The sequence below is a fragment of the Larimichthys crocea genome, chromosome XXIV (assembly GCF_000972845.2).
Source record: "Larimichthys crocea isolate SSNF chromosome XXIV, L_crocea_2.0, whole genome shotgun sequence".
NCBI classification, from domain to species: domain Eukaryota; kingdom Metazoa; phylum Chordata; class Actinopteri; family Sciaenidae; genus Larimichthys; species Larimichthys crocea.
In genome coordinates, this window is record NC_040034.1 from 3,160,785 (window position 1) to 3,186,165 (window position 25,381).

Here is a 25,381-nt window from a genome sequence, read left to right on the forward strand (position 1 = left end):
CATATATATGTGTGTGTATATATATATATATGTACACAGTACCGTGCTCTCGCTTGTTACTCTGATACTCGTATTTCCGACAGCACCTGAAGGCAGCAGTCACAAAGCGACCCCGTCTCGCGCTTCCGGAACGCCCCCCTCGTGCCGACCTTTGACCAATCAGCGGCTGAGGATCAGCTGATTCTGTCACATGACCTCAGCTCAGCTAGCTCAGCTAGCATCACAGCTCGGAGCAGCAGCTGGATGTGGACGGAAACTTTCACCGTTCATGGCGGGAAACAGCGCAGAGAGATGAGTGAGTGACTCCACGGAGTGTCCGCGGGCTTCACGGGCTCCAGCCGGAGCCTCTGCGAGCTGTTAGTGACGTTAAAGTAACGAAGGAAACTTAAAGTGTCGACCGGTCAGCAGCGTTTGGAGCTAACGCTAATGCTAATGCTGTCAGATCTGGCTGTCAGTAAAAAACATGCAGGAGTAATCTGAGTAATCTGAGTAATCTGAATAATCTGAGTAATCTGAGTAATCTGAGTAATCTGAGTAATCTGTGTCACTGTCACAGCTGTTTGTGTTTATATTAATTACAAAGCATGACATTAAAGTCAAAAATAGAGTGTATAAAAGCTTCAGGGGTGATAAATAATAATAAATAAATAGTGAATAAATAATAATTGAAGTATTTCTGATTACAGATCAGTAAGGTCTGTTGTTCATCACATAAAATTTGAACTTCAGCATTATGTTGTTCATTTAAAACTGTGATACATGCAGTGCACTGTGTAATATAAATATATATACATCAAAAGAGAGTTGTAAATAAAGCTGCTTATCAAGAACCACTGTTTATTTCATCAAGATAAGTTAAGATAAGATAGATCAGCCTCCTCAGTGAGTTCAGGATGTCTGTGTCCAGTGTGTTGTTGAGGTGAACACCGGGTATTTGTCTCGATGGTCTGAGGTCTCCTTCGTCTCGCTGCCGTTGATGTGGAGGTGGTTGAGATTGTACGAGCTGACAAAGCGATCTTTCCTTTGTCAAACTTTCTTTCCCGTTTCAGGTGAAGAAAGCTCGAGCGTCCTCTCTGCCTGTATGGAAGTAAAGGTGCTTCTCCAGTTGTGACCGCTGAGCAGAGGAGTGGCCATGCATCCCTTCGGCTGTGAGTCCCAGACCTCCCTCCAGGACCTGTTTGAGTACTTCAAGAGGTGCCTGCAGCACGGAGAGTGGGAGCTGGCCAACGCCTGCGTGCCACAGCTGGTTAACTCGACGGGAGGAGGACTTTCAGAGAAGCTACGAGACATAATCAAAGCTATTGTCTGCCAGCCTTACAGTTTGAAGTGAGCTGCACGCAGCTTTCACGTTTCTTATTTAGGTCTGCAAAAATAATGTATGTGTTTTATTACTGATTTAATGCCTGTGTGTTTTGTAGATGGGAGTCTGTGGGGAGTCCGCACAGACTGGCTTGGTTTTGGCTTCAGGTGTTGGAGAAATGGACAGAAGAGCAGGTATGACAGTATTTACAAAGACCCTTTGACACAGCAGACAATGTTGTGTTGTGAAATGGGGTGAAAAGTCTTCTGACATGATGACTCTCCTCTTCAGGTTCCTCCTCACATCAGAAGAGAGCTGGAGTTCCTCCTGCTCCTCGAGGAGCTGTGGTCAGAGGGCATACCAGACACTGTTCTCAAGGTCATCATTATTATTTTGGACTTTTGTATTCAGTCAAACATACAGCTGATAATAAGGAAGTAAACATGAGATAAGAAAGTGTTTTAACTTTGACTGTAGGCAGAATTCAGCACTGAGATAACTTGTCTTTCAGCAGGAGTTGCACAAAACCTTCTTGGACACGCAGACTGAACAAAAGGCTCCAGAAAGGACAACAGATGCTTCTGTTGAGTCTTGCCTGCGAACCTTGTTGGAGAAAAAGAAGCCCAGACTGGCCCAGTCTTTAGCACAGTTCTTACAGGTCAGACATGTTTTATCAATAAAATGTATTTTAGACCATCAGCATGCTCCATCTTCCTCATCTTCCACATCTCCTCCAGGACCAGTCATGCTCACAGGACCACACTCTGCAGCACACGTTCATCCAACACCTGATGAAGCGACTGGGAAAACCGGAGAGGAGGTTCGACAAGGTGGAGGAGTGGGTGGAGGAGATATACGCCGTGCTGTCCGTGATGCCGTGGAGCTCTCGCAGGAGTGACGGGCAGCTGGAGGCGCTGTGTGAGGTGCTGTGGGTAGCCAGAGACGGGCCCCTGAAAGAGGAGCGCATCCTGAGCTCGCTGCTCCGCCCTCGGTGCAACGCTCTCGTCACTGCATACTGCTCCACCGCTCTGAGGCTTCAGAGGGATCACCTGCTGAGGAGCGCACCTGACACACAAGGTAGATGCAGCAATGAGATGATTAAAGAAAGCTCTGATTGGCTGTGGTGCCACATAAAACTTTCACCTTTGAGTTGATGTTAATAATTATCTCGTGATCATCAGGATTTGCCCAATATTTGTTAATAATTATCTCGTGATCATCAGGATTTGCCCAATATTTAAAATATAACACAAGATTTGGGCCCTTTAAGCAGATTTTATGTTAACATGACAACGTAACAACACACAAAATATTTATAGCCTGATATTTGGCCTTCTTTGCTTTCAGTCTTAAAGCATCATCATGACTTTTCCTCTTTTGAACGCACTTCTGCTTCTGTGGCCGTGAAAACGTTTCATGTGACAAGCGGCTGTTCCTGTCTCTGATAATGTGTCATTATACCAACAGTGGTGATTGGTGGTTAATTCTCGGGGTGGCCATAAAATATTATTTTACATGATTACATGATATTTTAGCGTTAATCATGTATTTTATTTATGACGCAGACCGAGCTTACATCAAGGATAAATCTGGTTTACCCCTAAAAAAAACTCCCATAAATATTCAGAATCTCTATGACAATGTTTTTGCTGAAATACTTTTAAATTCCCTCACAAAACTTTTTATATAACATTTACCTCACTTGCAACATTCTTTGCATGCCGTTGCAGTGCAAACATTAAAACTATTTTCTCTGTTATCTCTCTCTATATTTTTTCCTAGTGGACCTTCCTGAAGCAGAGAAGCTGGCCCTCAGTCTGTGTTGCCACAAAGATCGACCATCCATTTGGAAGACCATTTACTTTGAGTGCCTTAGTAGTGGAAAGCACTTCCTCGAGCAGGTCTTGGTAAGTGTACCAGGACCATTGGAAACATGTTAATACTGACATAAATGTAGAGTTCAACATGTGAAAAACAGCTGATCTAACTGTCGATGTTATGTATGTAGTCTGTTTTAGTAGCTATGTGTTTTGTAAGCTGTGCTGGATCCTAACAACCTCGTAAACCACATGTGATGAAATTCAATAATGTAATAAGATTGCTTCCTCCCTGTAGGTCACTGCACTCGACCTAATTAAACATGAGGAGTTTGCTCAGCTGAGAGACTTACTGAAGTTGGAGTTTCAGCCTCTGTCCCGTCTGCTGTTGCTCCTGGGATGGACTCAGTGTCGCAGCCTCAGCTCGGCTCAAACGCTGCTCAGCATCCTGCACAGAGAGCAGGTCAGAGCTGAAATCATCCAGCTGTCCACACGTCAACATACACCTCCTCCTCAAATTATGTTGAAGTGTAACTTTGGTGGTTTGCTGATACAATCTTTACCTGTTTTTAGGCAGCGGCCAGTGACTCTGTTCTGCAGGACTTTGCCAATCTTCTGTCCTCTCAGCTTGGAATACTTGAATGGTGTAAAAACAACAATACGTAAGCGTTTTTCTTTTCTTCTGGAAGTTTAAGTGGCATTTAACTCTTTCTTAATCATTATTTGTTTTTTGTATTTTGTTCCTTCAGAGGGATTTCCATGGAGGCATTGCTGGCACAGCTTCACACTCTGGACAATCACTCTGCTCTCTACATTCTGCATTCCCTGACTCCTTTGGCTCAGTTTGAAGAGCGCAGGATACTAGATCTGCTGCAGCAGCTGCCAAATTCACCAGGAACAGGTCAGAATCTTCACCATCCTCTCTCTTGTTGAATTTAAATGAATTTGGGGCGTTAATTGTCACACATTTCATTCCTTGTAGAAGACACTGAGGCCGCCCGTCCTCTCAGTCCCACCGTGCAGAGGAACATAGTTTTGTTCCAGGGGTTCTGTGCCATGAAGTACGCCATCTACGCTCTCTGTGTGAATGCACATAAATACTCAAACTGCACCGAGTGCGAGTCCATGCAGCAGCGGCAACATCACCAGCCCAGTGAAGCAGAAATGGACCAAAACCAAACCTCAACTTCCTCAGATGGTACAAAGGCTGTTTTTCTTCCCCGTAGATGACAATAGACGTCCTGTCTGCTAAATTTAGCAGATTATATAATCTCACTTCCAAAAAAAATAGACGTTGATGTCATTGGCACAGTGTGTATAGTTAGTTCTGGTAGTCTTAAATCATGCTGTATGAGAAACTAAGGAAGTTTGTGGTGTTTTCCAGGTTGCCATTCGCTGTTCCAGCATTACCTGTCAGAGTGTCAACTCTACCTGCAGGCTGTGCCTGCCATGTTCCGCCTGGAGCTCCTGGAGAACATCTTCTCCCTCCTCTTTGTATCCACCACTGACTTTGCCCAGCAGATCCAAAAAGACACAAACTCGAACCTGACCACGGGCGGCGGTGCCACGATGTCAGAATGTGCGTCAGATACAGCAAACACAAATGTTGAACTCGGAACCAAAGCAAAGACAGATGAGACTGAGCACAGTAGGACAGAGGATCAGAAGCAGCGTTCAAGTTCAACAACAGCAGCCCATCGTAGCCATCACCTGGACCTGGGGCACTTTATCCAGGGCTGCAGGGGGTTTCTGGTCAATGTGACGACCATGGAGGGTTTTTTGAAGCTGCTGAAAGAAGAGTTGGACGGTATGTCTGTGGTGGGCCAGCAGGAGGGACAGGAGGCCGGGAGAGCGCTACCTCCAGAGGCTGAGGTGGCGGAAAACATCGGCTGCTCTGTGACGGCTGAGACATTCGGGGCTCGCCTGCAGAGGTTGTCCAAACGCAACGCAGAGGCCCAGTGGAGGCTGCAGATCATCACCAGCAATCAGGGCGGTGGAAGCGGTGAGAAAGACAAGCTTTGTTTCCACGCGCCTTTGTGTTCATGCCAATGTTAGTGTTGGAATGAGTTAAAATTCTCTTGCAGGTTCAGAGAGTCCTCGTCCGATGTCAGCGGTCAACTATCCCGTCACTATTCTGGGGCACAGCAAGAGCTCAAGCCTGAGGAGAAGGAAGAGACCAGGGAGACCCGCTATGGACAGACAAACCTCCATGGAGAAACACAAAGGAGAAGTTAGCACGAGCGCATCAGGTAAACTGTATTTCTGTTTTTAGGGGCAGTGAATTGAAGTCATGCAGAATGTCATGTCTGTGGACTCAAGACATTTTATTTGTCCTTTGTCAGATGGTGGAGGAGTGACAGCAGCAAGTAGCGTGGAAATGGAGGTGTGTCCGTGCGGAGGTCCCCACAGCTGGCTCGTCCCCGCCATGCTGTCCTCTCCTGAGTCTCTGCTCATGTCCTGCATCCGCCGAGGGAACTTCATGGAGGCACATCAGGTCATTATGTCTGCTATCTGTATTACAACTACATCTACTAATTATGATTACGATAAATCTTTATTTAACGCAGTAGATGTTTGCATCTGACTCAGCTGCAGTCTAAAAACATATACAGAGTGTCTAAGACGTGGAGACCGCTGAGCTCAGTGCTGCATATTTCTCTGCAGGTATCTCTGGTGTTTGATCTTGGGGCGTCTGCCTGTTGCGGCGAGCTGGTGTTCATGGAGCGCTACAAAGAAGTCCTGGTGGAGTTGGGACAGGTGGAGCAGAAGATGGAGAGCCAGTCAATGTCTTCGTCCTCATCGTCCTCAGAGGGTCTGGTGACGGCGGCTGTGTCGGGTGCAGGGAGGACTCGGCTGGGGAGCAGTGGTCGATCGACCCTGCAGGCCATCGGGAGTGCGGCTGCTGCAGGTTCGATAACTTTTTAATTAATTTGAGGAATAATAATTCATATTTAGAGTGCCCTTTGAACCCTGACTTCTGTTTGTGCTTCCTCTCAGGTGTGGCTTTCTACTCCATCTCAGACATAGCAGACCGGCTCCTCAGCACCCCTGCTCACCCGATGCCTTCGCTGGAGGAAGACTACTGGCTGAGCCGCTGTGCTTCAGACCCCTCCGGCCTCATTTACACGCTGTTGGAGGAGCTCAGCCCAGCAGCCATGGCTGCCTTTGACCTGGCCTGCTGCCACTGTCAGCTCTGGAAGACGTCCCGACAGCTGCTGGACACAGCAGAGCGCCGACTCAACAGCAGCCTGGAGGCTCGAGGTATGCAGCCTCAGTTTTAGGGTCTTTTTTTTTTTGGGAAGCTTTGGTGCTGGTTATACAACAGATTTATTCTGACACAGAACAAGACCAACTACAATTTCATGTGTCTGTTAGCAGCTTGTAATTTTGGTTTTCATCTTTAATCCCTTTCTGCTTCCCCAGGAGTCAGAGCTGACCCAAAGGTTCCACATTCGGAGGGGATCTGTGGATTTCCCATGATATTACAACAGATCAACAAGATCCTGAATCATTCTACGACCAATAAAGGCTCTGCCAAAACAGGTGATTAAAAATACTCACACCAACACTCCAGTAGTGATGCTTACAGATAACTTAACGATAGAAATAATCACACAATAACCGTGTTAATGCAGATGCAAAGAAACTTTCCTCACCAGAGATTTAAAGCAACATTATAACGTTGGGAATTATTATTTAAGAGTGCTAACAGCAGCTACAGTTTACTTCACTGTCCACCAGGAAACTCTGTAAATCACAGAGAGTTGAGGTGGAGGACATCAGCACATTTTCTCCATAAAATATGATCCAGTTTCATCAAAATCAGTGAAATAGTTGGTGGTGTGTGATTTAGTTTACGTACTTCTTGTGGGAATTGACCTGAAAGCCAAAGTTACATGTGTGATTGAGTGTGAGAACAGGTGTATCGGGTGGGAAAAGTGAGCACCAAATAGTTTAAAATCTGTTATTTCTATAAAATGAATCTGATGTTTATGTCCTGCTCCACTCCTGTTTGTAGAAGCCGTTGGGGAAGACCAAGTGTTTGCCAGCCCATTTGGTTGCTGTATCCAGGAAGTGCTCCTGTGTTGCCACCCATCACTGAGCGAGGAATGCATCGCTGCTCGGCTCGGTCTAGCACAACGTTTGGAGAGCCCCCTGCACATCCTGAGCACTGCCACAGATGGCACAGGTTGGCACAGTAACAAAGACTTGAACACTGACTTTGTTTTCTCAAACATGTACATGTCTTGAGACTCTGTTGTTGCAGGATTGAAGAGTCTGATTGTTCTTTATGTCTCCGGTTTAACAGAGGGCAGCGTGGGCAGCGCTCTTCTAGCGCTGTTGGTTGAGCAGGCCAGTCTGAAGCAGCCTGAGCTGGACGCTCACCCCGTGCGCTCCAGCATGAAGCAGCTGCTTCGTTCTCTGGACCAGCTTTGTCCCTTTGAGCCAGACAGAGATCTCGTCAGACCGGATTATGTGCGCAGTTTCCTTGACTACATCAACACACTAGTGTCAGTGTTAGTGCGCAGCCTGGGTTCAGAAGGTAAAAGTGCTGTTTTATTAAAAGTTATCAGCACCACTGTTATCACAGGACCATCAGTGACTTTTCTTCTTCTTTATGTGTTTATCGCAGACCAGAGCAGTGAAGTGAAGCTTGGGAATCCACTGCTGGTGTTGCTTCAGGCCCCATTTCAGCTTCTCTCCCACCTGCTATTTGACAGACAGGTTTCTCCTGACAAGTACGTGCAGTGATTAAGTCCCTTCAGTCAAAACAAAGACACGGCATGCTGCGTTATTCCTCAAGTTGGTCTCATGCAGTAAAATGAGTAAAACTCAAATATATTTAAGAGAGAAACTATATAAAAAAACTTATTTGGTACGAAGGCAGCAGCTTATCTAACTATTCCATGTCCTGTTTTATCTCCAGAGTTCTGTCATTGCTGCAGCAGGAAGAACTGCGACTGAGCGTCCAGCAGGTGATTGTCCGGCGATGCTGTGAGTCTCTGCCCGTGTGGACGTCCTGTCCAGGTGAGGCAAGAGACTCCAGTCAGACCAAGAAAGATGACGGAGTGTTCGGTGTCGCCAGTTTGTCTGTCCTGCTCCAGCAGCACGCTCAGGAGCATATGCCAACTCTGGCAATCGCAGAGCCTCAATCTGATGCGAGCTCCGATTCGGAGAGCTCGGTGGAAGACCACTCAGCGACACCGACCAACCTCTCCACCTCCCCCACCAACCTCTCCACATCGCCACCGTCTCATTCATCCTCCTCTTCCTCTTTAAACTCTTTCCTCCTCACACCATCAGCTTTGTCCTTTCTAAAGGCTCGCTCCCCTTTACTCGCCACACTGGCATGTCTGAGCGCCTGCAAAGGAGAAGCTGCACGGACACAATCCTCCGGATGGTCCGGCTATTTTCGTAGCGGCCGTAAAGAGGTCGTCCTAGACGGAGAGCAGATTTCTCGTGAGGCAGATAACCTCCTGAAGGAGTTCCCTATTCTCCGGGCTTACCTGCACACCATGGTTGAACCAGTGCTGGGCACCCTGTTAAGCGAGGGCGAGGAAGGCTCTGCTGGACTAGGGGCGGTTGTTTGTGGGAAACCCCTCGTCAGTCTCCTGCTGTCAGGGCCTCAAGAAGAAGTCGCCCAGGCTGTGGCTGCTGAGGCTTTCCAGAAGGCTCTTACCTCTGGAGACCTGGGCCGAGCCCTCAGCTTGCTGGAGCTGTATGGGCAAGGCTGCAGCCAGGAGGGGGCGCTGAGAGACCGCCTGCTTGCCTGCGCTGCCTTAGAAGGTGAGAAATGATGGTAAATGTAACCTGGAGGCTCATGGGATGGCGTTGGAGACACTTTGTACCTGCCTGTACATGCACTTGATACATATATGTTGAATGCAGCAGTTGCTTCACAGTTGTTTATAAATGTAACTGTAACGTCGTATATCTGGTTTTATACGTTCAGATGGAGGTGAAGGTATCGGTCAGCTGTTCCGCGTGCAGGACGCTAACCTGCGAGCTCATGTTGCTCTCCAGGCTCTGGAGCGCTGGCCTCTGTCAGCCTGCCTGGAGCTACTCGAGTTCTGCCTCAATGACCCGAGCACAGAAGCCTCACTGAGGACAGACTTGGATCTGAAGAAAAAAGAACTGGACCTCTACCGCTGGGTAATTCTTAGAGCTGAACGGAGATTAAGTTAGTTGTTTTCTTTATCTCAAGTTTTCTGTTGATAATGAGGTTTTTCTCTTCTCTCTTCTTCCAGATGTTGACTTTACATCCTCCGTTACCCTGGTCCACATGGCAAGAGCTGAGGACCGAGTCTAAGACAAACTCTGAGTCCATGCTGTCCATGATGCTGGAAGCGAAGGTGAGCACAGCACACCTGCAGGAGGTTTTGTTAGACAAATATAAAGTTAATATTAGAAGTGAACACACATTCATCTTTAAAATACATGTTTGTCTAGGTTTAATGATATCATATGATCCATCTTTTCCCGCAGGAGTTCGCTCTGTGTGCACAGTGGGTTGAGCTCTATCCTGTATCCGACCAGCTGAGGCTGCAGCTGAAGACTGAGCATCTGCTTCACCTGCTGGAGAAGGGACAGACAGATGAGGCTTTCGAGGTCCAAACGAACATTAGTCTGAAATCCATTAAATAAAATGTTGGGCTGTGTTGCTGAGCTGATATTAACAAACACTACTGATGCACCTCTGTGCAGAAATGCCCAAATTCTTTGTATTTGTGTTCCATAAAACACATTTATTGTTGTTCGTAAGGTCTAAGAACATGTTCCCCTCTTCAACAGTTGAATTTTTTTCTGTTTCTGTTTAGTTACTCGAGGGCCTCTCAGATTTTGCAGTCGGCCTCGACGTTTGTGAGCGCGCCCTGGACCGCCGACCTGGATTGGCCGCCTGTCACTTCCTGGCCGACTACCTCACCCTGCATTTCCAGAGGCAGGTGTCTCCGGCCCGACGGCGACACATCCACGCCCTCCATCTGGGCTCTAAGGTTGGTGAAGTTTTGTGAAGAGCTGCACTGGAAATCGGAGAGGACAGGAAATGTAAATCTTCTATGAATTCCTCAGTACTAATTTCTCAGTCAAGTTCCTTTTTTGTAACTCAGTCATGATTCTAATGAAATCTTAAAGAAGCTTAAAGGAACTGTGGCTTGTGGTAAATAGTGTTGCAACTTCTTAATTCTTAAAAAGATGTGCTCATCGCTTCCTGCTAGGAAATGTTTATCATAGAGAATTATCTTCTGCTACAGAGTGATATGGCCAAGTTGAAAGTCCTGCACATTTGATGTTTTAACTCTGATCTTGCTCTCCCATTAAAACATTTGTTTTATCCTCCAGGTGTTGCTGACTCTGCCCGCAGCTTCCAGGCAGGACTATTTCCCCCTGCTGTCAGAGCCCCTGCTGATGCTCGAGCAGCTGCTGATGAACCTGAAGGTGGACTGGGCAGACGTGGGTGTTCGAACCCTGCGGAGCCTCCTGGTCGGTCAGGAGGCCGGCTTCAGCGCCGAAGACACCGATAAGCTTCTGGCAGACTACGCCTGCAAGGCCCTCGACTTCTCCTGCGCCCCCAGAGAGAGGTCCCGATCCGGTCAGTGCTCAGGGCACTCTGCACAGTGATGATCGCCAACATAGGCGCACAAATATTTACGAAGATTGTTGAGGCTGACTGAAACGTGTCACACAGGTTTTCAAATGGACACTTACTTACTGAGTACTGAGACGAGGACGTTTCAGAAGTTCTGGGAAAATCTTTATAAACAAATTGGCTTGGAATCAAAGTTTAAAGAACCAAATGTTCTTCAAGAAATGTGGAGCTCATGTTTTAGCACAGCCAGTGACCATCAATAGCAACTTGTAACTAAATATGTGACTTTTCTTTTAGACTCTGTAATCAGCCTCCAGGACACGCTGCTGCAGTGTCCCGCTCAGGACAGCTACTCCGTATTGTCGAGTCGAATTGATTCTCCAACATCCTCTGCAGGTGAGGATGCTTCACAGTAACACATATCGATCCTGCACAGGGAGTTTCCTTTGAATGATCGATTGATTGATGATTTCAAACTTCCTCTGATTGTTTCCTCCGTCGTGTTTGATTCCACAGGCAGCACCCCAACGCGCACACGCTCCTCAAGTAGCACAGACAGGGAGAGAGATCGAAGCTCAGCAGGGAGAAAACGCCGCTCGTCTGCCAAGTTCCAGCCTCCAGACCAACCCCCGGCCCGCAAAGACTGGGTCCCTGACACCCAGCAGCATGTGTGCATGGTCTGCCAGCGTGAGAGGTTCACCATGGTGAGTCGGTGGGAAAAGTGTGAGGCTCACTGTCGGTGCCTTCAGTTACCTTCAGTTAAAAGGAAATAAAAACAGAACTTGTGAAAAGAATAATCAGGAGTAATAAGTGTTATTTTTCTTTTATATTTCGTTTAGTTCAACAGACGGCATCACTGTCGGAGATGTGGACGCCTGGTTTGTAATGCGTGTTCAGAGCACAAGATGCTTGTAGAGGGCTGCCCAGGAGAGGAAGTCCGAGTCTGTGACCAGTGTTACGCCTATTTTCACCCTGAGTAAGACCCTGTAGTCCCGTCCAATCAAATCATCTTTAACTTACATGGAAAAAATCTATATTGGAAACTTCTCAGTTCAGTTGTTTAGTTCAGTGTCTAAAACTGTAGGATGGAAGTTTTCCAAGTGTGCCTAGATGCAGATGCAGATGTAGATCTGTAAAATGTTTCTGTGTTTTTAAATGTGTCTTCTTTTTTCCTCCATGTGCAGTTCTGACGATGAACTGGAACCAGCTGAAGGTAAATTAGGTAACATCAGAAATTTAATGTCATTTTCATATAAACTATCTCATCTTTATCAGATGAGACTCTCTAACGATGCTGTCCTCTGCAGTGGCTGGAAGCCCCGTGGTCACAGAAGAAGCTCTGGACGGGATGCTGCATCTGCCTGAAGTGGTCCAAAGGCCGATCCAACTCAGCACGAATCCTGCAGAGAATCAGCTGCTTAGGAGCGAGTTCTATTACGAACAGGTCTGGATTTGAACGTTTGGCATCATTCATCTGAAATTCCTGGAATGCTATTATTAAAGATTAGGGTCCACGCCCTGTAAAAGATTTACAGCTGAATGCAGAAATAGTGAGCCTAAAGCTGAGTTTATTTCTAGCATTTTAAATAGTTGTAAGAGTGAGACTAATCCTGGTCTTTTGCTGAACCCTCAAGGCTCCCAGTGCGTTCCTCTGCGTGGCCATCTTGTCTCTGCACAGTGACCAGACAGCCTGCGGTCATCAGCTCATCAGCCACTGCCGCTCTCTGTCACGTAAGCTGACCAATCCAGAGGTGGACGCCTGCCTCCTCACTGACATCATGCGGCGGCTGCTGTTCAGCGCCAAGCTGATGTTTGTGAAAGTTGGCCGTAGCCAGGATCTCGCCTTATGTGACAGGTAAGAGGTTAGACGTTGTTTGTGTTTTTAAGGCGGCTCGGTATTGACTGTGGGAAACTGAGAATGAAGCAGATCAGAGGCCTGGGGCTGTCAGTCAAGTTCCTATAGTGCATGCCCAGACAGTTTCAGGTGACATGAATGCAAACATACCTGCGGTCTGCACAGTATGTACAGGCTGTTTTCTCAGAACATTTTCAGATGTAATGTTAAGGTAAGGTAAGGTAAGGTACAGTCCTGCTGGCTCACTGCCACGCTTCAATACCTTCCTGGAACAGTTGAATAGAACATTGTTAATGTTGTTAGTGACACCACCACTGTAACAGGTGAAAATGTCTGCTGGGGAAAAAGTTTTACAGTCACTGGCATTTAAAGCTGCAACTAATTTTATAGTTTTCTCGATTTATTGGTCCATAAAATGCTGAAAAATGACTCAAAACAATGCAAAGCAACTACTACTTAAAAAAGCTCTTCTGGCATTTTAGTCTTAGTTCGGTTTACATGAATATGCTGTAAAATCTGTGGCTGTAAATGCAAACAATGAGCTGAAGCAGAGGTGCATGATCATTCTGTATGAGTTCATAACTAAGCAGGATCCATTCCACAAGGATTAATCTCAATCATGCAGCTTCTTCTCTCAAATTAGAGCAGTTGAGTCAAACACAGGAAGTCAGATAACCTCCATCCATCCATCTATCTTCTGTAACGCTTATCCTCATCAGGGTCACGGTGAGGTTGGACCCTATCCCAGCTGACTTTTACACCCTGGAGAAGCCGCTAGTTCGAATAACCTCCGACAGCTCTAAACTTACTGACTCATTGCATGCTCATGTGTCACGACTTGCTTAGTATTCTCATGCACCGCAGCTAATATGCAAGGAACTCTCTGTCTGTTTGTCTGTTTTGCTTCCCCTTTTTTTTATATATCCTGTGTTTCTGCAGTTACATCAGCAAAGTCGACGTGCTTAAAATTCTCGTGTCGGCCAACTACAAGTATATTCCCTCTCTGGATGACATTCTGGAGACTTCCGCTGTCACGCGTCTCCGTAACCAGCTGTTGGAAGCAGAGCACTACCAGCTAGCAGTGGAGGTGAGGAAGTCGGTGGTTTGTCTATATTTTTATTTTACATGTCAAGTCATTTCAAATAAAGATACCAGCTTCACCTGCAGTTACTGGGCAGATAAACACAAGCACTAAAAAAATACAGTAAATCAATCAAGTGCCGTGTACAATGACTCCTGTAGTCATGTTTCAGTCAGGGATATCCCTCCCCGTCTGTTACATAACTTAAAGCTACTAGCAGCTCTGGCATGCAGTCGATTAAAATATGTTGTAACGCAGCTGCCATGATCTTGGAGTGGAAAAGTCTCCTGTACCTGTAAGATGTGGGTAGTTATACAGCTTCATAACGGACCCAACCTATTTAATAATTAAGTTAGATAAACCGTTCTTATCGTTGCTCGCTGTTAGGTGTCTACTAAGAGTGGCCTGGACCCTGGTGGAGTGTGGCAGGCATGGGGGATGGCGTCTCTCAAGGCGGGGAACCTTTCAGGGGCGAGGGAGAAGTTCGCCCGCTGCCTGAAGGCTCCAGTGGACCGCAATCATCTCAACATGGGACCTTTACTGCTGCAGGAGGTCGTCCAGAACCTGGAGACGTACGTACACTTCACTGTGGCCACGGTAAGAAGAAGATGGCAGTCCTATTCTTAGTCCGAGCAGAATCACTGCTGCAGTGTTAGGACAAGCCACTGACTGAGGCCTCCATGTAGCCTGTACACAAGCAGAAAATATGATGTGTCACGATCCCCGTTTAATTTATCTGGCATGGCATTTTCCAATCTTCCAGTCACACCATCATTCTGAAATGCACATATACATATATAGAACCACATTAACACTTAGTTACGGTCAGGTGTGCACACGCTGGAGTTGCACTGTACAGAATGTGAAGCACTTCTTCACCCCTGGTGGTACATGACACTTGAAGAATCTCCCACGTATTGTTTGGTGCCAGAGGGTCTTTGCTCCTTCACACAGAGGGGAATGTGTGGCATGATATGTGCATGTGTGGTTTCTATTGGACAGGATTACATCAGAGTTTCCAACGTGAGAGAGAGTTGTTACGTATATGTGCTTCAAACTACTGTTGGTGTTTTATTGACACTTCTTCAGACTATACCATGAAAGCACAACTGCAATAAACTACTCGATGTGCACGTATACACTCCTGACTTGTTGTGTGACGTTCTGTGTGTCCGTGTCAGTCTTTTGAAGAGGACATCTTGGCGTCCCTGCGTGAGCTGGAGGACGTCCTGTGCGAGGCCGGTCCTGTGGATCGACCCGAGGGTCAGACGCAGACCAGCAGCCTCCACCAGGAGTGTCTCTTCTATCTGAACACATACGGCACTCACCTGGCTCTGATCAGCTTTTACATGCGTCACGACTGCATGACAGAGGCGTTAACGTACCTGCTCAACAAGGTGAGGCTTTGTTTGTTTTCAGTTTGCATTAAGCTGATCCTCATATCCTAAAAAAAGACGTTGGTGTAACTTTAAGAATGTTTTGAGGTGTTAAATCAAAGTCTGTGTAAAGTCAGAATAAATATGTTCTGAGTGTGTCAGACCAAAGAAGAAAGTGTTATTAACCACCCGGCCAAATTTGAATAATTACGTTTATGAAATTAGGTGTCAAAATCAGGTAGAGATGAATTTTCATCTCCAGGACTGTGGGGGCGTGTCCTCCTCTGAGTGTGGTGAAGCCACATGACTAACTTTGAACTAACAACATCCTGAGACTGAAAACTGGTGAAAAACTGTTTGAACCTCTGACTCTAACTTTTCAGCAACTATTTTCCAACATATTTAATGTTGGAAATCTCAGAATTGCCTTCACACTGACTTTAATATCCAGTCTGACAGACACACACCTGGTGACACCTCTCTGTTGCCAATATCTAAAATATGGCAGGATATCAGGTTCAGTAAACAAAGTCCATTTGGCTTTGGTTTGGCCTTGGCTCTCTTTTAACTGTGCAGAAATACAACATACACTTCAGTATCCTGTTTATAGCAAAGAAACAAGCTGTAGTTTGACCAAACCCTTAAAAAAGATCATTCCACAGTCTGACAGCACTTTCCTGTTTTAAAATCATATTTAAATACGATGTAGTCATCGTCATTTGTCTGAAAGAACTGCTGCATGTGCCATTGCTTTGTGTTTTTCTACTTCAGGACTGCCCGGACGAGGTGTTTCTGGAGGGCGTGTTGCAGCCCAGTCTGGAGCGGGGGTGTCTTGGCACACTGCAGGTGATACTGGAAAAACTTGACCCTGGCCTGGAATCATGCAGCCGCTACCTCATCGCCTCCTGTCAGTTCCTGCAGAGGCGGGGATACTACCACACTCTCTACCAGCTTCAGCAGTTCATGATGGTTAGAGTGTTATTATGATTTTCATCTATACAGTCAAATGCCAGAAAAAGTCTCCCAAAAAAGTACAAAGTACTTTTCATTAACATGTCGAATGCTGTTTACCTGGACAGGATCATGTGCGCGCGGCCATGACCTGCATCCGATTCTTCACACATGGAGCCAGTTCGTACCTGCAGCTGGGAGATCAGCAGGTATTTCTCCTGTTTTCCCCCCCACAGTCATGCAGCTTTAAAATGTTTTAAAGATTCATCTGCTCATATGAGAACGCTGACCCTCCTTTTGACTTTCTTACAGAGCTGGTTGGTCAAAGCCAAAGAGCACCTGAGGACATACCTACAGGAGCAGCAGGGTCGGGGCGGCGGGAGGAGGAAGTCTCAAGTCAACTCATTCAGGAAGATGATGTCGTCCAATGACGTGTCCAGGTTATTTAATGTGTCCTTATGTAAATGAACGGGATGGAAATAAAACAGAAAATTAAAAGTATAATTCAATCTTAGGGCTTTGTTTTTTATCTTCATACATGTTTTCCACCTGTCAGATTGACTTGTTTTTTTAAAGTGTGGACCTCTCCTGTCCTATGTTCATCAGGCACATGAACACCATTGAGCTTCAGCTGGAGGTGACTCGTTTCCTGTCCCGCTGTGAGAACGCAGCCTCCTCCAAGACCCCACAGACCAGTACGCCTTCCTCCAAGTCCACTGGAACCAGCTCACTACCTACACTGTTTGGAGGAAGTCCCATGAAAGTTGAGGTTGCCTGCAAGGTGAGCTTCCCGTTGTGGTTATCCCAGTCCTTCCTGTCTCATCCACTTAAAATAGATTTGTCTGTTCATGTTCAATCATGAAATAAATATTATGTCTTTATTTGTATTTTTTCAGGTGATGCTTGGAGGAAAAAACATAGAAGAGGGTTTTGGCATTGCATACAGAGTCATACAGGTAAAATATAATACAGCAGATACACAGCCAAAGTGTTTACTGGTCGTTTTAACTCTTCTCCCTCTCTTCCTGCCTCAGGACTTCCAGCTTCAGGCCCAGGCGGTCTACGTGCGGGCCGGCCAGAGGCTCGTCCGACAGCGGCAGCACAAAGCCGTACGTCAGCTGCTCAAGTGTGTCGGCGAGTCGGGCACCGCCACCAAAAACGACTGCGACGCCCTCATCCTCAGCTGCGTCTCCATCGCAGATAAGGGGCCAGCTGATGTGAGTGACAGAAATGAAACATCGAGTGTACTGTCAGAACAAATCATGCCCATGACTTGGCTCCATGTTGTCTGTCCTCATTGTCTTTTGTCTGATTTAGGCTAAAGAGCTGGAAAGTCTCATTCTGGAGATCAAGAGCACAGAAAGCAAGGTAGTGCTTAGTGTTTTATTCTTTCTGTCACATAATTTCTCCTCTCACCAGTGATATCACTTTGTTTCTTGTGACACCTGTTCTTGTTACCTGACCACTGGCCTGCCAAGTTCAAGAAGAATGACCCTCTTCACTCTTGAAATCGATGTTTAAAGACAAAAAGTTGTGAAACTCACTGATGGTCTAATTCTCATTCTTCTCTCTGCAGATCAAAGCCTACCTGCTGTGCAGTAAACTGCGGCCGGCGTACCTGCAGGCGGTGAAGCTGGAGCCGAGCCGAGCCGGCCCGTTGGTCCAGGACGTCCTTCAGGCCGCCGAGGGAACGCAGGACTCTGTGATGCAGAATATCTGTCGCCAGTGGCTTTCCGAACACCACAACAAGTCATCTCAGCAGCGCCAGGGCCGACCCAACGCCAGGTAAAAGGGGTCGAGGCGCAGTCGGCACAACAAGGGATTACACACACACACACACACGGAGCACTTAAAAAGAGATGAGCCACAAAATGGATCCAGGTTTTCTGACGTGACGCAGCTCTAGAAAAGAGCGATCGGTAAACTTTCAGCTGCAGATTATTTGAAGACGAGCGAGATAGATTTCTATTTCAGCGGAAACTCTGAACCCTGGTGATCACTTTCTGCGTTTGTGCGGCCTTCCTGTCTGTCAACCAACAAAACCACCACTGTGCTTTACTTTCATTCCTGAAATATTTCGCTGTTATCTCTCGTGTACAATACTTGAGAGGGAACAGGGTCACCGATGTTACAGCGGCTGTTACCTAACTGCAATCTACAAACAGATTCTTACACAACGTAAGCATATTATCTGTTACTCAGTATTTGACTAGATTAATCTCCTACCTCATCCAAAAGGGAAAATATCTTTAACTGACTAGAAGGCCTCTGTCTCTTTTTTTTAATGTCCTTATCGTCTCCGTGTGTGAATAAGGTTTTATTCTGAGCCTAATGAGGTGTCCGCCACTAAAGAAAGGTACATGTTTCCACCCTTAAAGGTGTCAAATGTTGTTTTATGTCATACTGTATAGCACATTTTACGGCCAGCTTTCAGTCTGTATATTCCCTTTCGGAAAGGGAAATTAACGTCAAACAGAATTTGAAGTCTATAAGGGCATTGAAGATAAAACATGAGGCTGGATACAGAAAGGGACTCGCTTACAGATCATCTTTTAGCCTCGATCGATTGTCCAGAAGTCGCTCGAGTCGCTCGTTAGTTTTGTCTAGTTTTTATGTCTCATCTTGTGTCTCCTGTTTCGGTAATGTCACTAATTTTTAATTTGCTCTCACGAAAGACTCGACCCATATCTGTGTGAACATATGAATTCTTAATGATGAACTCACACAGATAATCAGCCAATAATCTATAAAAAAAAAGGGACTTTTCCCCATATGATTTTCTTTGGATGTGTAATTGTGTACAGATATATTCAGCTCATCTCACTGACAATCGCCTATGTTGCTCAAGCTGTCTCTCCAAGGACACACGAAGGTTTATTTCAGAGAAACTCTGATAACACGGTCAAGTCGTTCATCTTTATTTACACGAGATGCTGTGTTGTCCTTTTGCCATTCTTCCCTCCGCTGCACTAGTTTAAAGACTGAGACTGACGAATCTGCCTGTGATGATAATAATAATATGTGTTTATCGGCAAGAGATGAAATGAAGAGATGCGCACGTACGACATTCTTGCACTCTAATCCTTCTTATCTTGGACTGTTGTCTCATCACTGCCGCACTTTATACTGAGCGAGTTAGACTTTAAAATACAGAAATGCTCTGATGATGCAGGGATGAATGATTTTCAAATGTAACTGATTTCTCTATCTCCTGTAAAAGAAATAAAATAATAAAAAAAAAAACTGTTGATGTTAATGCTCCAACATTTGATGCTCACGATGACCCATTTCTCTGTTTTGGTGTACCGATCCAGTGCTTACATTGCTGAATTTCAAAGCATACGAGCACTCTTTATAGTAATAGTTCCCGTTTATTTACATCAATTGTAAACATTCAACTCTTAACATGAATGTAAGTGTAGTAAAAGGCATGTTTGACTTGTATAAAACACAGAATGTAAACTCTTGGCAACCTTGCATGTGAATGCTGAGAGGGAAACATGAGCAGGGAGATCCTTAGAAATGTAAAACTGTAGTTCCTCCAGGAATGTGCAGTTTTGTTTTGTTTTTTGGCAATGTGAATGGAAAAAAAAATCCTTTGCAAATATTGCAATGACGTGATTCTAACTCGGATTTGGTTAAAATAGAAAACCCTTCTTAATAATCTACATTGACTACAATTATCACAAAATACATCTATGCAATTCAAGCGTTAATCATGGCTCAGACTGTCGCTGATCTTCGATAGTTTACTAATTATTTATCGACCTGGAAACGCCGTAAGAACCCCTGCAGTTGTTTAGAAACGCTGGCGCAAAAAAGTCAAACAATTTAGCTGCGGATTCTGGAGAAATAATAATATATATTAAAACACAATATTTGCTAAAGTTGCTGGTCATTTACCCTGGCTTGACCCTTCACAGTATCCTACAGCATTACAATACATCAAGTTGCTTTTTTGCCTACACTGGATTCACATCGTGTCACAAAAATAGAGAGTCAAAAAGTTATTTGTGGCTACACGATAATACAATTGAGCGGTTTTGGTTTGTTGTGGAACACCAAAAATACTCAAGTTATTATGATGTAATTACTGCATTATTACACAAAAAAGCAACTTCACATTATAGGACCTCTTACAGTATTACCTGACTGCTGATTAGGTAAGAAACGTTCAAAGTACAGAACATCAAAACCATAATGAAATGAATGATAACAGAGAGAACTGAGTCGAGAACTGAGATAGGTGGTGGTTAAAAGTCGAATCAGTCCCACTCGATGCCAAGAAGCTCGCAGCTGACGTCCCACAGTCTCCTCGCCGTCTCTTCACTTCTTCCCTGTGGCGCTACAAAGGCAGGGGCGCAGTCACTGAAAAGAAAGGAGGGGGGGGTAATTATTGCATAAGGGCTAATGATGGTGTGAGTCATCACTCTGGGAGTGCGGTGAGCTCGTTTCTCTGTGACCTTGTTCGTGATTAGAACGTTTAGAAACGTAATTCATTCGATCCGTTGACGCTCTGTGAAGGACGAGGAGACGAGGAGACGAGGAGATGCTTCTCCACGTTTGATTTTACAAACAGGGTTCTTTAAAATGAAGAAAGTGAGAGGATAGCTGCAGGATCTTTTAGATTTCCACTGAATTCAACGTACTTTCATCCGTGGAGACGAGAAACTAATAATCAGGAATGAGAAAAGCAGAAGTACAGCTACCCTGATGATGTGAGCTAGAGCTGAAACATTGTCTGTGGTTTCACAGGGTAATTTCTTTAACAGAATATGAAACATTTTGTGGCTGCGAGCTGATTGCAACCCATTCACCTCACCCTCTTCTTCCTTGTGTGAAGGAGCAAGCAAAAAAAAGAAGAAGTTAAACGCCCTATCTAAAGCCCGGGTTTAGTTTCTTTCCTGTAGAAACATGGTGGACTTCACAGAGGAGGCCCTGCAGTGTCTGTAGATGTAAAAGTCTCTTTCAAAGACAGAAGATTGTTATTTTAAAGTGATTACACACTGGTGGAAACATACATATGAATGCTATATTCAAATCTCACACACCGGATGTTTGTTCCACCACTTTGGTCCATAGATGTGAAACATTTAAATAACTGTTGGAGGCACAGACATGAATTTTGTTACAGATGACCATGGTGACTTTAAATGACGGATTAATCATCCATGTTCCCTTCAAGATAATGAAGATAAAAAAATAAACAAAAACACATGCAGATCATTCATTCCCATCAGCCTCAGCTGTACTTTTGACTTAACAAATATTAGCATGCTATCAGATTAAGCCACGATGGTAAATATTAGATGTGCTAACATGTTAATATTAGTACACCCTGCCGGGACTGCAACTTTGGCTGCAGCCTCTGCAGTCTCGTTCGCCTTGGTGGCATTCTCAGAATGACTCTTCACCTTGTAGATAAACAATATTTCATCCAAACGCAGAAACCAGAAATACAAGAAGGGGAAGTACATGGGCCCTGATGTGACAGCGGTTAACCCAGCTAACCCTCCTCTATGAAACTAAACCAGTCGACTACCAGAGAATAACTGTTAACATTAAAAGAAATATGAAGGGCAGTAGCTCGGCTGCAGACCTCTGAACTGCTGCCCAGCTCTTGCATGTCAGTCTGACTCATCCCAGCAGAGGGACAATAAAATCTTATTAAAAAATGACAAACTGTCTAATGTCGGAGTCGTTCTGAAGTTCTGGAGCAGGCAGCTCTCCCATGGCAACACTAAAGCTCGTGGGTTGTGTAGTTTCCCACAAGAAAACGGAGAATAAAACTAACTAAAGAAGCGGCCGCACAGGAACAGGTTTGTTACATAACAGGACGCCTCCTACATTTCCCTTCAGCTGTTAAAATGCTGATGATTCCTCATCAGAATAACATACAGGGGAAGAAGTCATAGCCAAGAACCAGTTTCAGATGCCTCAGACGTGAAGCTGACTTGTTGTCACCGACCTGAAGTGTTTCCCAGAGATAGAGTGCAGCTCCTCTGCCACGGCACAGTAGATGCTGGTCTGTGCTCCTTCCCGCGGGGTTTTAAGGAACATGGAGAAGACGGTGAAGAATATCGTCATGAGGGTTGAGTGTCTGGTGAGGTCAGAGTTCACCGTCCCCGGGTGGACCGAGTTCACCGTCACATTGGTATCTGTGAGGAGAACAGACCTGCATCAGTATCACCTCTTTTTAATCTACAGTCTATTTTAATTGAGCTGAACCTGAGCTCAGGGTGAAGGGACTGTCAGTGTGTTCTGTGAGGTGAAATGACACGTCATCCTGCACTACCTGAAACACCAACATTACTCCAAAAAGTGTTTTTGTGATCACTAATCCTCTATTTGTTACTACACTACTACTCCTGCAGGTCATCTGTCCGTTCTCCCACACTTGTGTACATGTGTGTTTGTTTGTTTGTGTACCTTTGAGTCTGCGTGCCAACTCTCTGGTGAACAGCACATTGGCCAGTTTGCTCTGGCAGTATGCCAGTCCGCTGTTGTAGCTCCCCTGGCTGTGAAGGTCGTGGAAACGGATCCAGCCAAAGTTGTGCGCAAGAGACGAGAGCACCACGATCCGGGCCGGCGCGCTGCGCTTCAGTTGGCCGATCAGCAGGTACGTCAACAGAAAGTGGCCTGAAGTAAGAACACACATGGTTCTGTTTGCCCAGCTTTCAAAGTCTATTGACAATTTAAATACTTTAGTATTTTTGGGTGAGCAGCTCGGTCTTACCCAAGTGATTGACTCCGATGTGCATCTCAAAGCCATCGATTGTTTTTGTGTAGGGGCACATCATCACGCCGGCGTTGTTGATGAGGATGTGAAGTTGGTTGACATCTGCAGAAGAGAACATCACAGCAGCTGTGACTCCAACACAACAAAGAGCAGGGCTCTGCAGGTAGACTCAGATCCTCTGGTGCTCACCTCTCAGGAACTGCTGTGCGAAGGCTCGTATGGAGCAGGTGTCTGCCAGGTCGAGCTCCCGGACCTCCACTTGTGCTTTAGAACACGCAGCTCGTATACTGGCTGCAGCCTCTTCTCCTTTCTCCACATCTCGGCACGCCATGATCACCCGAGCACCTGTCGTGTGAAAAATAAGCAGCAGCTAAACTATGAACGATGAACCAAACAGAAACTACATGAATTCATTTACCGAAGGTGATGCTGAGTGTTAGAGGACAGAATGTGATATTATGTCACTCCTAAAGCAAAGATCATGAACTTTAATATTTGTATTGTTTGGGATATTCTTCTGACATTTAGGATGAACTTTAATGTGTGCAGTGGTTTTATTATTTTTAAAGATCTTTTTGGCCTTTATTGTATAGAGACAGCTGAATACTGAGTGAGGGGAGAGAGAGAGAGATGGGGAATGACACAGCAAAGGGCCGCAGGTCTTATTCGAACTCTGGGCTGCTGCAGCGAGGACTGAGCCTTTGTGCACCAACTGAGCTAAACAACAACCCGACCAAACAGTCTTTATATTTTATATCTTAGCAGGTTGTCTGAACCAAAATAAAGGCACAAATAAAAGGCTCTTTCTGTGTGGAGTTTGCATTTTCTCCCCATGTCTGCTCCGGCTTCCTCCCACAGTCCAAAGACATGAACCTTAACGGGTTAATTGGTGCCTCTAAATTGTCTCTAGGTGTCCATGTTAGGCGTGAATGGTTGTTTGTCTCTGTGTGTGCTGTGATGAACTGGTGACTAGTCCAGTCACTCAAAGTCAGCTGGGACAGAAGGTCACCAATGACATAACCAAGTTTAATTCAGGGGTTTGGTCTGATGTAACATTATTATTATGATTATATTAATGTTGATTTATTATGACATATCTTAATATATATTCATATAATACTGATTGTGTTATGGGTGTACAGAGACGCTCTGCTGTGTGAAGTCACCTCGCATTGCCATGTCCAGAGCCGTCTCCTTCCCGATCCCTGTGTTGGCTCCAGTGATGAGGACCGTCTTCCCATCCAGCACCGCTGAGGACTGACACACTCCTCCTGCTGCATATTTCCTGTGAACACACACACACACACACAGTGACCATTGGATTAACACTGGAGACACTGACCTGCTGTGGACAGCTCTGTTTGAATGACCAGCAGCTCCTCCTGCAGCAGGTTTAAGTAATGTCCTCATTATAGGGTTGGACATATGGACAGCCTGGTTTAATAATTCACAGAGGAACTTGGATAATGGATAGTACTGAGTCGTACGACCCACGCCACTGAGCAGGCCTGCCTCATAACCAATAGCTCTGCTGGAGTAAAGCACACATATAAAACTCCTCCCACGCTCAGCTGCTGATAGGCCCGAGCTGATCTACTGAAGACTCCCGGTTCATCTCTGCACAGACTCCCACAGCTCTATCAACCTGTCCCACTGATTTTCTGCACCGGGGATCATTTGGCATCGTGTGAAACGAGAGATCCTAAAAAAATAAATATTTAAAACGACGATCAGCTGATTCACAGTGCGCGTGCAGGCACAGTGTTTTTATATGTGACCGTGATAGCTGCATCAGTGCAATGTAACGTCCTGTCAACCAAGCACCAACCCAGCCGTGATGTGTCCACACTGCATTTCTGTGTGTGTGTGTGTGTGTGTGTGTGTGTGTGTGTGTGTGTGTGAGATCGGTGCTGCTCACCTGATGTGTGGTGCAAATAAAATCACCAGTAACGTCACCACTCCGAGGCCCGCGACTATAACTACCAGCACCATCGTCCACGGATCCGCGCCTCTCTGCGTCCTCCAGCTGCGGGATGCTCAGCTCGGCTCTGCGGGCTGAACAGCTGATGGCCACGCAGAAAGAGGCTCGGAGCGCAGTGGGATGAAAGACACACCGCGAACGGAATCATGGGATTGTAGTTTTTTATGTTGGAGCCAATGGTTTACCTGACATCTGTACTGTTTTACATTAAGGTGACCGTGTCTGTTCAAATGTATTTGATTTACGGTGTTAAGACATATCCTGATATTCACAATTTTAGTGTATCATAATAATTCAATACAAGCAAATGTTTCTAATTATTCATTTTATATATTTTTATATAGTTTTTAAAAACAATAACTATTTTATTATATCAAGACAAACACTATATACGGTTATTTGTGATTATCTTCTTATTATATTATTATTATTATGTATTTTATATATACTGGATTATCTTTCATTATATATAGCTGTTTGTTATATTTTTAGTTATGATTTGTTTATTTATACCTATTATTATTATTATTATTATTATATACTCATTTATTTTAATATATCTTTTATATATTCATTCTAGATTTTTCTATTATATGACCTTATACTGTTTATAATACTTCTGTATATTCTTAATATTATTATTAATTATGAAGTATTATTATTATAGACTCTCGATTAGTTATTTGTTATATA

The 25,381-nt window shown here is 45.1% G+C and overlaps 2 protein-coding genes across 4 annotated transcripts; one reads left to right on the forward strand and one right to left on the reverse strand.

The window, feature by feature from the left end:
• The first annotated feature begins 185 nt into the window (after window positions 1-185).
• Window positions 186-19,211, forward strand: zfyve26 (zinc finger, FYVE domain containing 26). Of its 3 annotated transcripts, none has more exons than XM_019277978.2 (43): window positions 186-295; window positions 1,050-1,326; window positions 1,419-1,494; window positions 1,592-1,678; window positions 1,815-1,958; window positions 2,038-2,377; window positions 3,083-3,207; window positions 3,416-3,580; window positions 3,691-3,779; window positions 3,867-4,018; window positions 4,100-4,315; window positions 4,502-5,119; window positions 5,202-5,366; window positions 5,460-5,611; window positions 5,782-6,025; window positions 6,115-6,378; window positions 6,541-6,660; window positions 7,136-7,306; window positions 7,427-7,660; window positions 7,751-7,856; window positions 8,045-8,904; window positions 9,071-9,270; window positions 9,366-9,470; window positions 9,604-9,726; window positions 9,936-10,112; window positions 10,459-10,708; window positions 11,003-11,101; window positions 11,222-11,409; window positions 11,545-11,681; window positions 11,890-11,927; window positions 12,013-12,149; window positions 12,340-12,560; window positions 13,500-13,647; window positions 14,029-14,238; window positions 14,823-15,038; window positions 15,789-15,986; window positions 16,097-16,177; window positions 16,281-16,408; window positions 16,575-16,749; window positions 16,865-16,924; window positions 17,003-17,185; window positions 17,286-17,336; window positions 17,545-19,211. In XM_019277978.2, the coding sequence occupies exons 2-43, from the start codon at window positions 1,133-1,135 to the stop codon at window positions 17,755-17,757; spliced, it is 7,860 nt and encodes a 2,619-aa protein (XP_019133523.2). In that variant the 5' UTR covers window positions 186-295; window positions 1,050-1,132; the 3' UTR covers window positions 17,758-19,211. The 3 variants fall into 3 exon arrangements, with proteins under 3 accessions (XP_019133523.2, XP_010749730.3, XP_019133525.2); XM_010751428.3 differs by having other exon boundaries at window positions 11,890-11,918; XM_019277980.2 differs by having other exon boundaries at window positions 4,103-4,315.
• Window positions 19,212-19,319: 108 nt separating this feature from the next.
• On the reverse strand, window positions 19,320-24,832 carry rdh12 (retinol dehydrogenase 12). Its single transcript, XM_010751429.3, has 7 exons — window positions 24,626-24,832; window positions 23,874-23,992; window positions 22,897-23,052; window positions 22,705-22,809; window positions 22,398-22,607; window positions 21,937-22,126; window positions 19,320-20,336 (listed from the first exon to the last, which is right to left on the reverse strand). The coding sequence occupies exons 1-7, from the start codon at window positions 24,697-24,699 to the stop codon at window positions 20,234-20,236; spliced, it is 957 nt and encodes a 318-aa protein (XP_010749731.2). The 5' UTR covers window positions 24,700-24,832; the 3' UTR covers window positions 19,320-20,233.
• Between the last annotated feature and the right edge of the window lie 549 nt (window positions 24,833-25,381).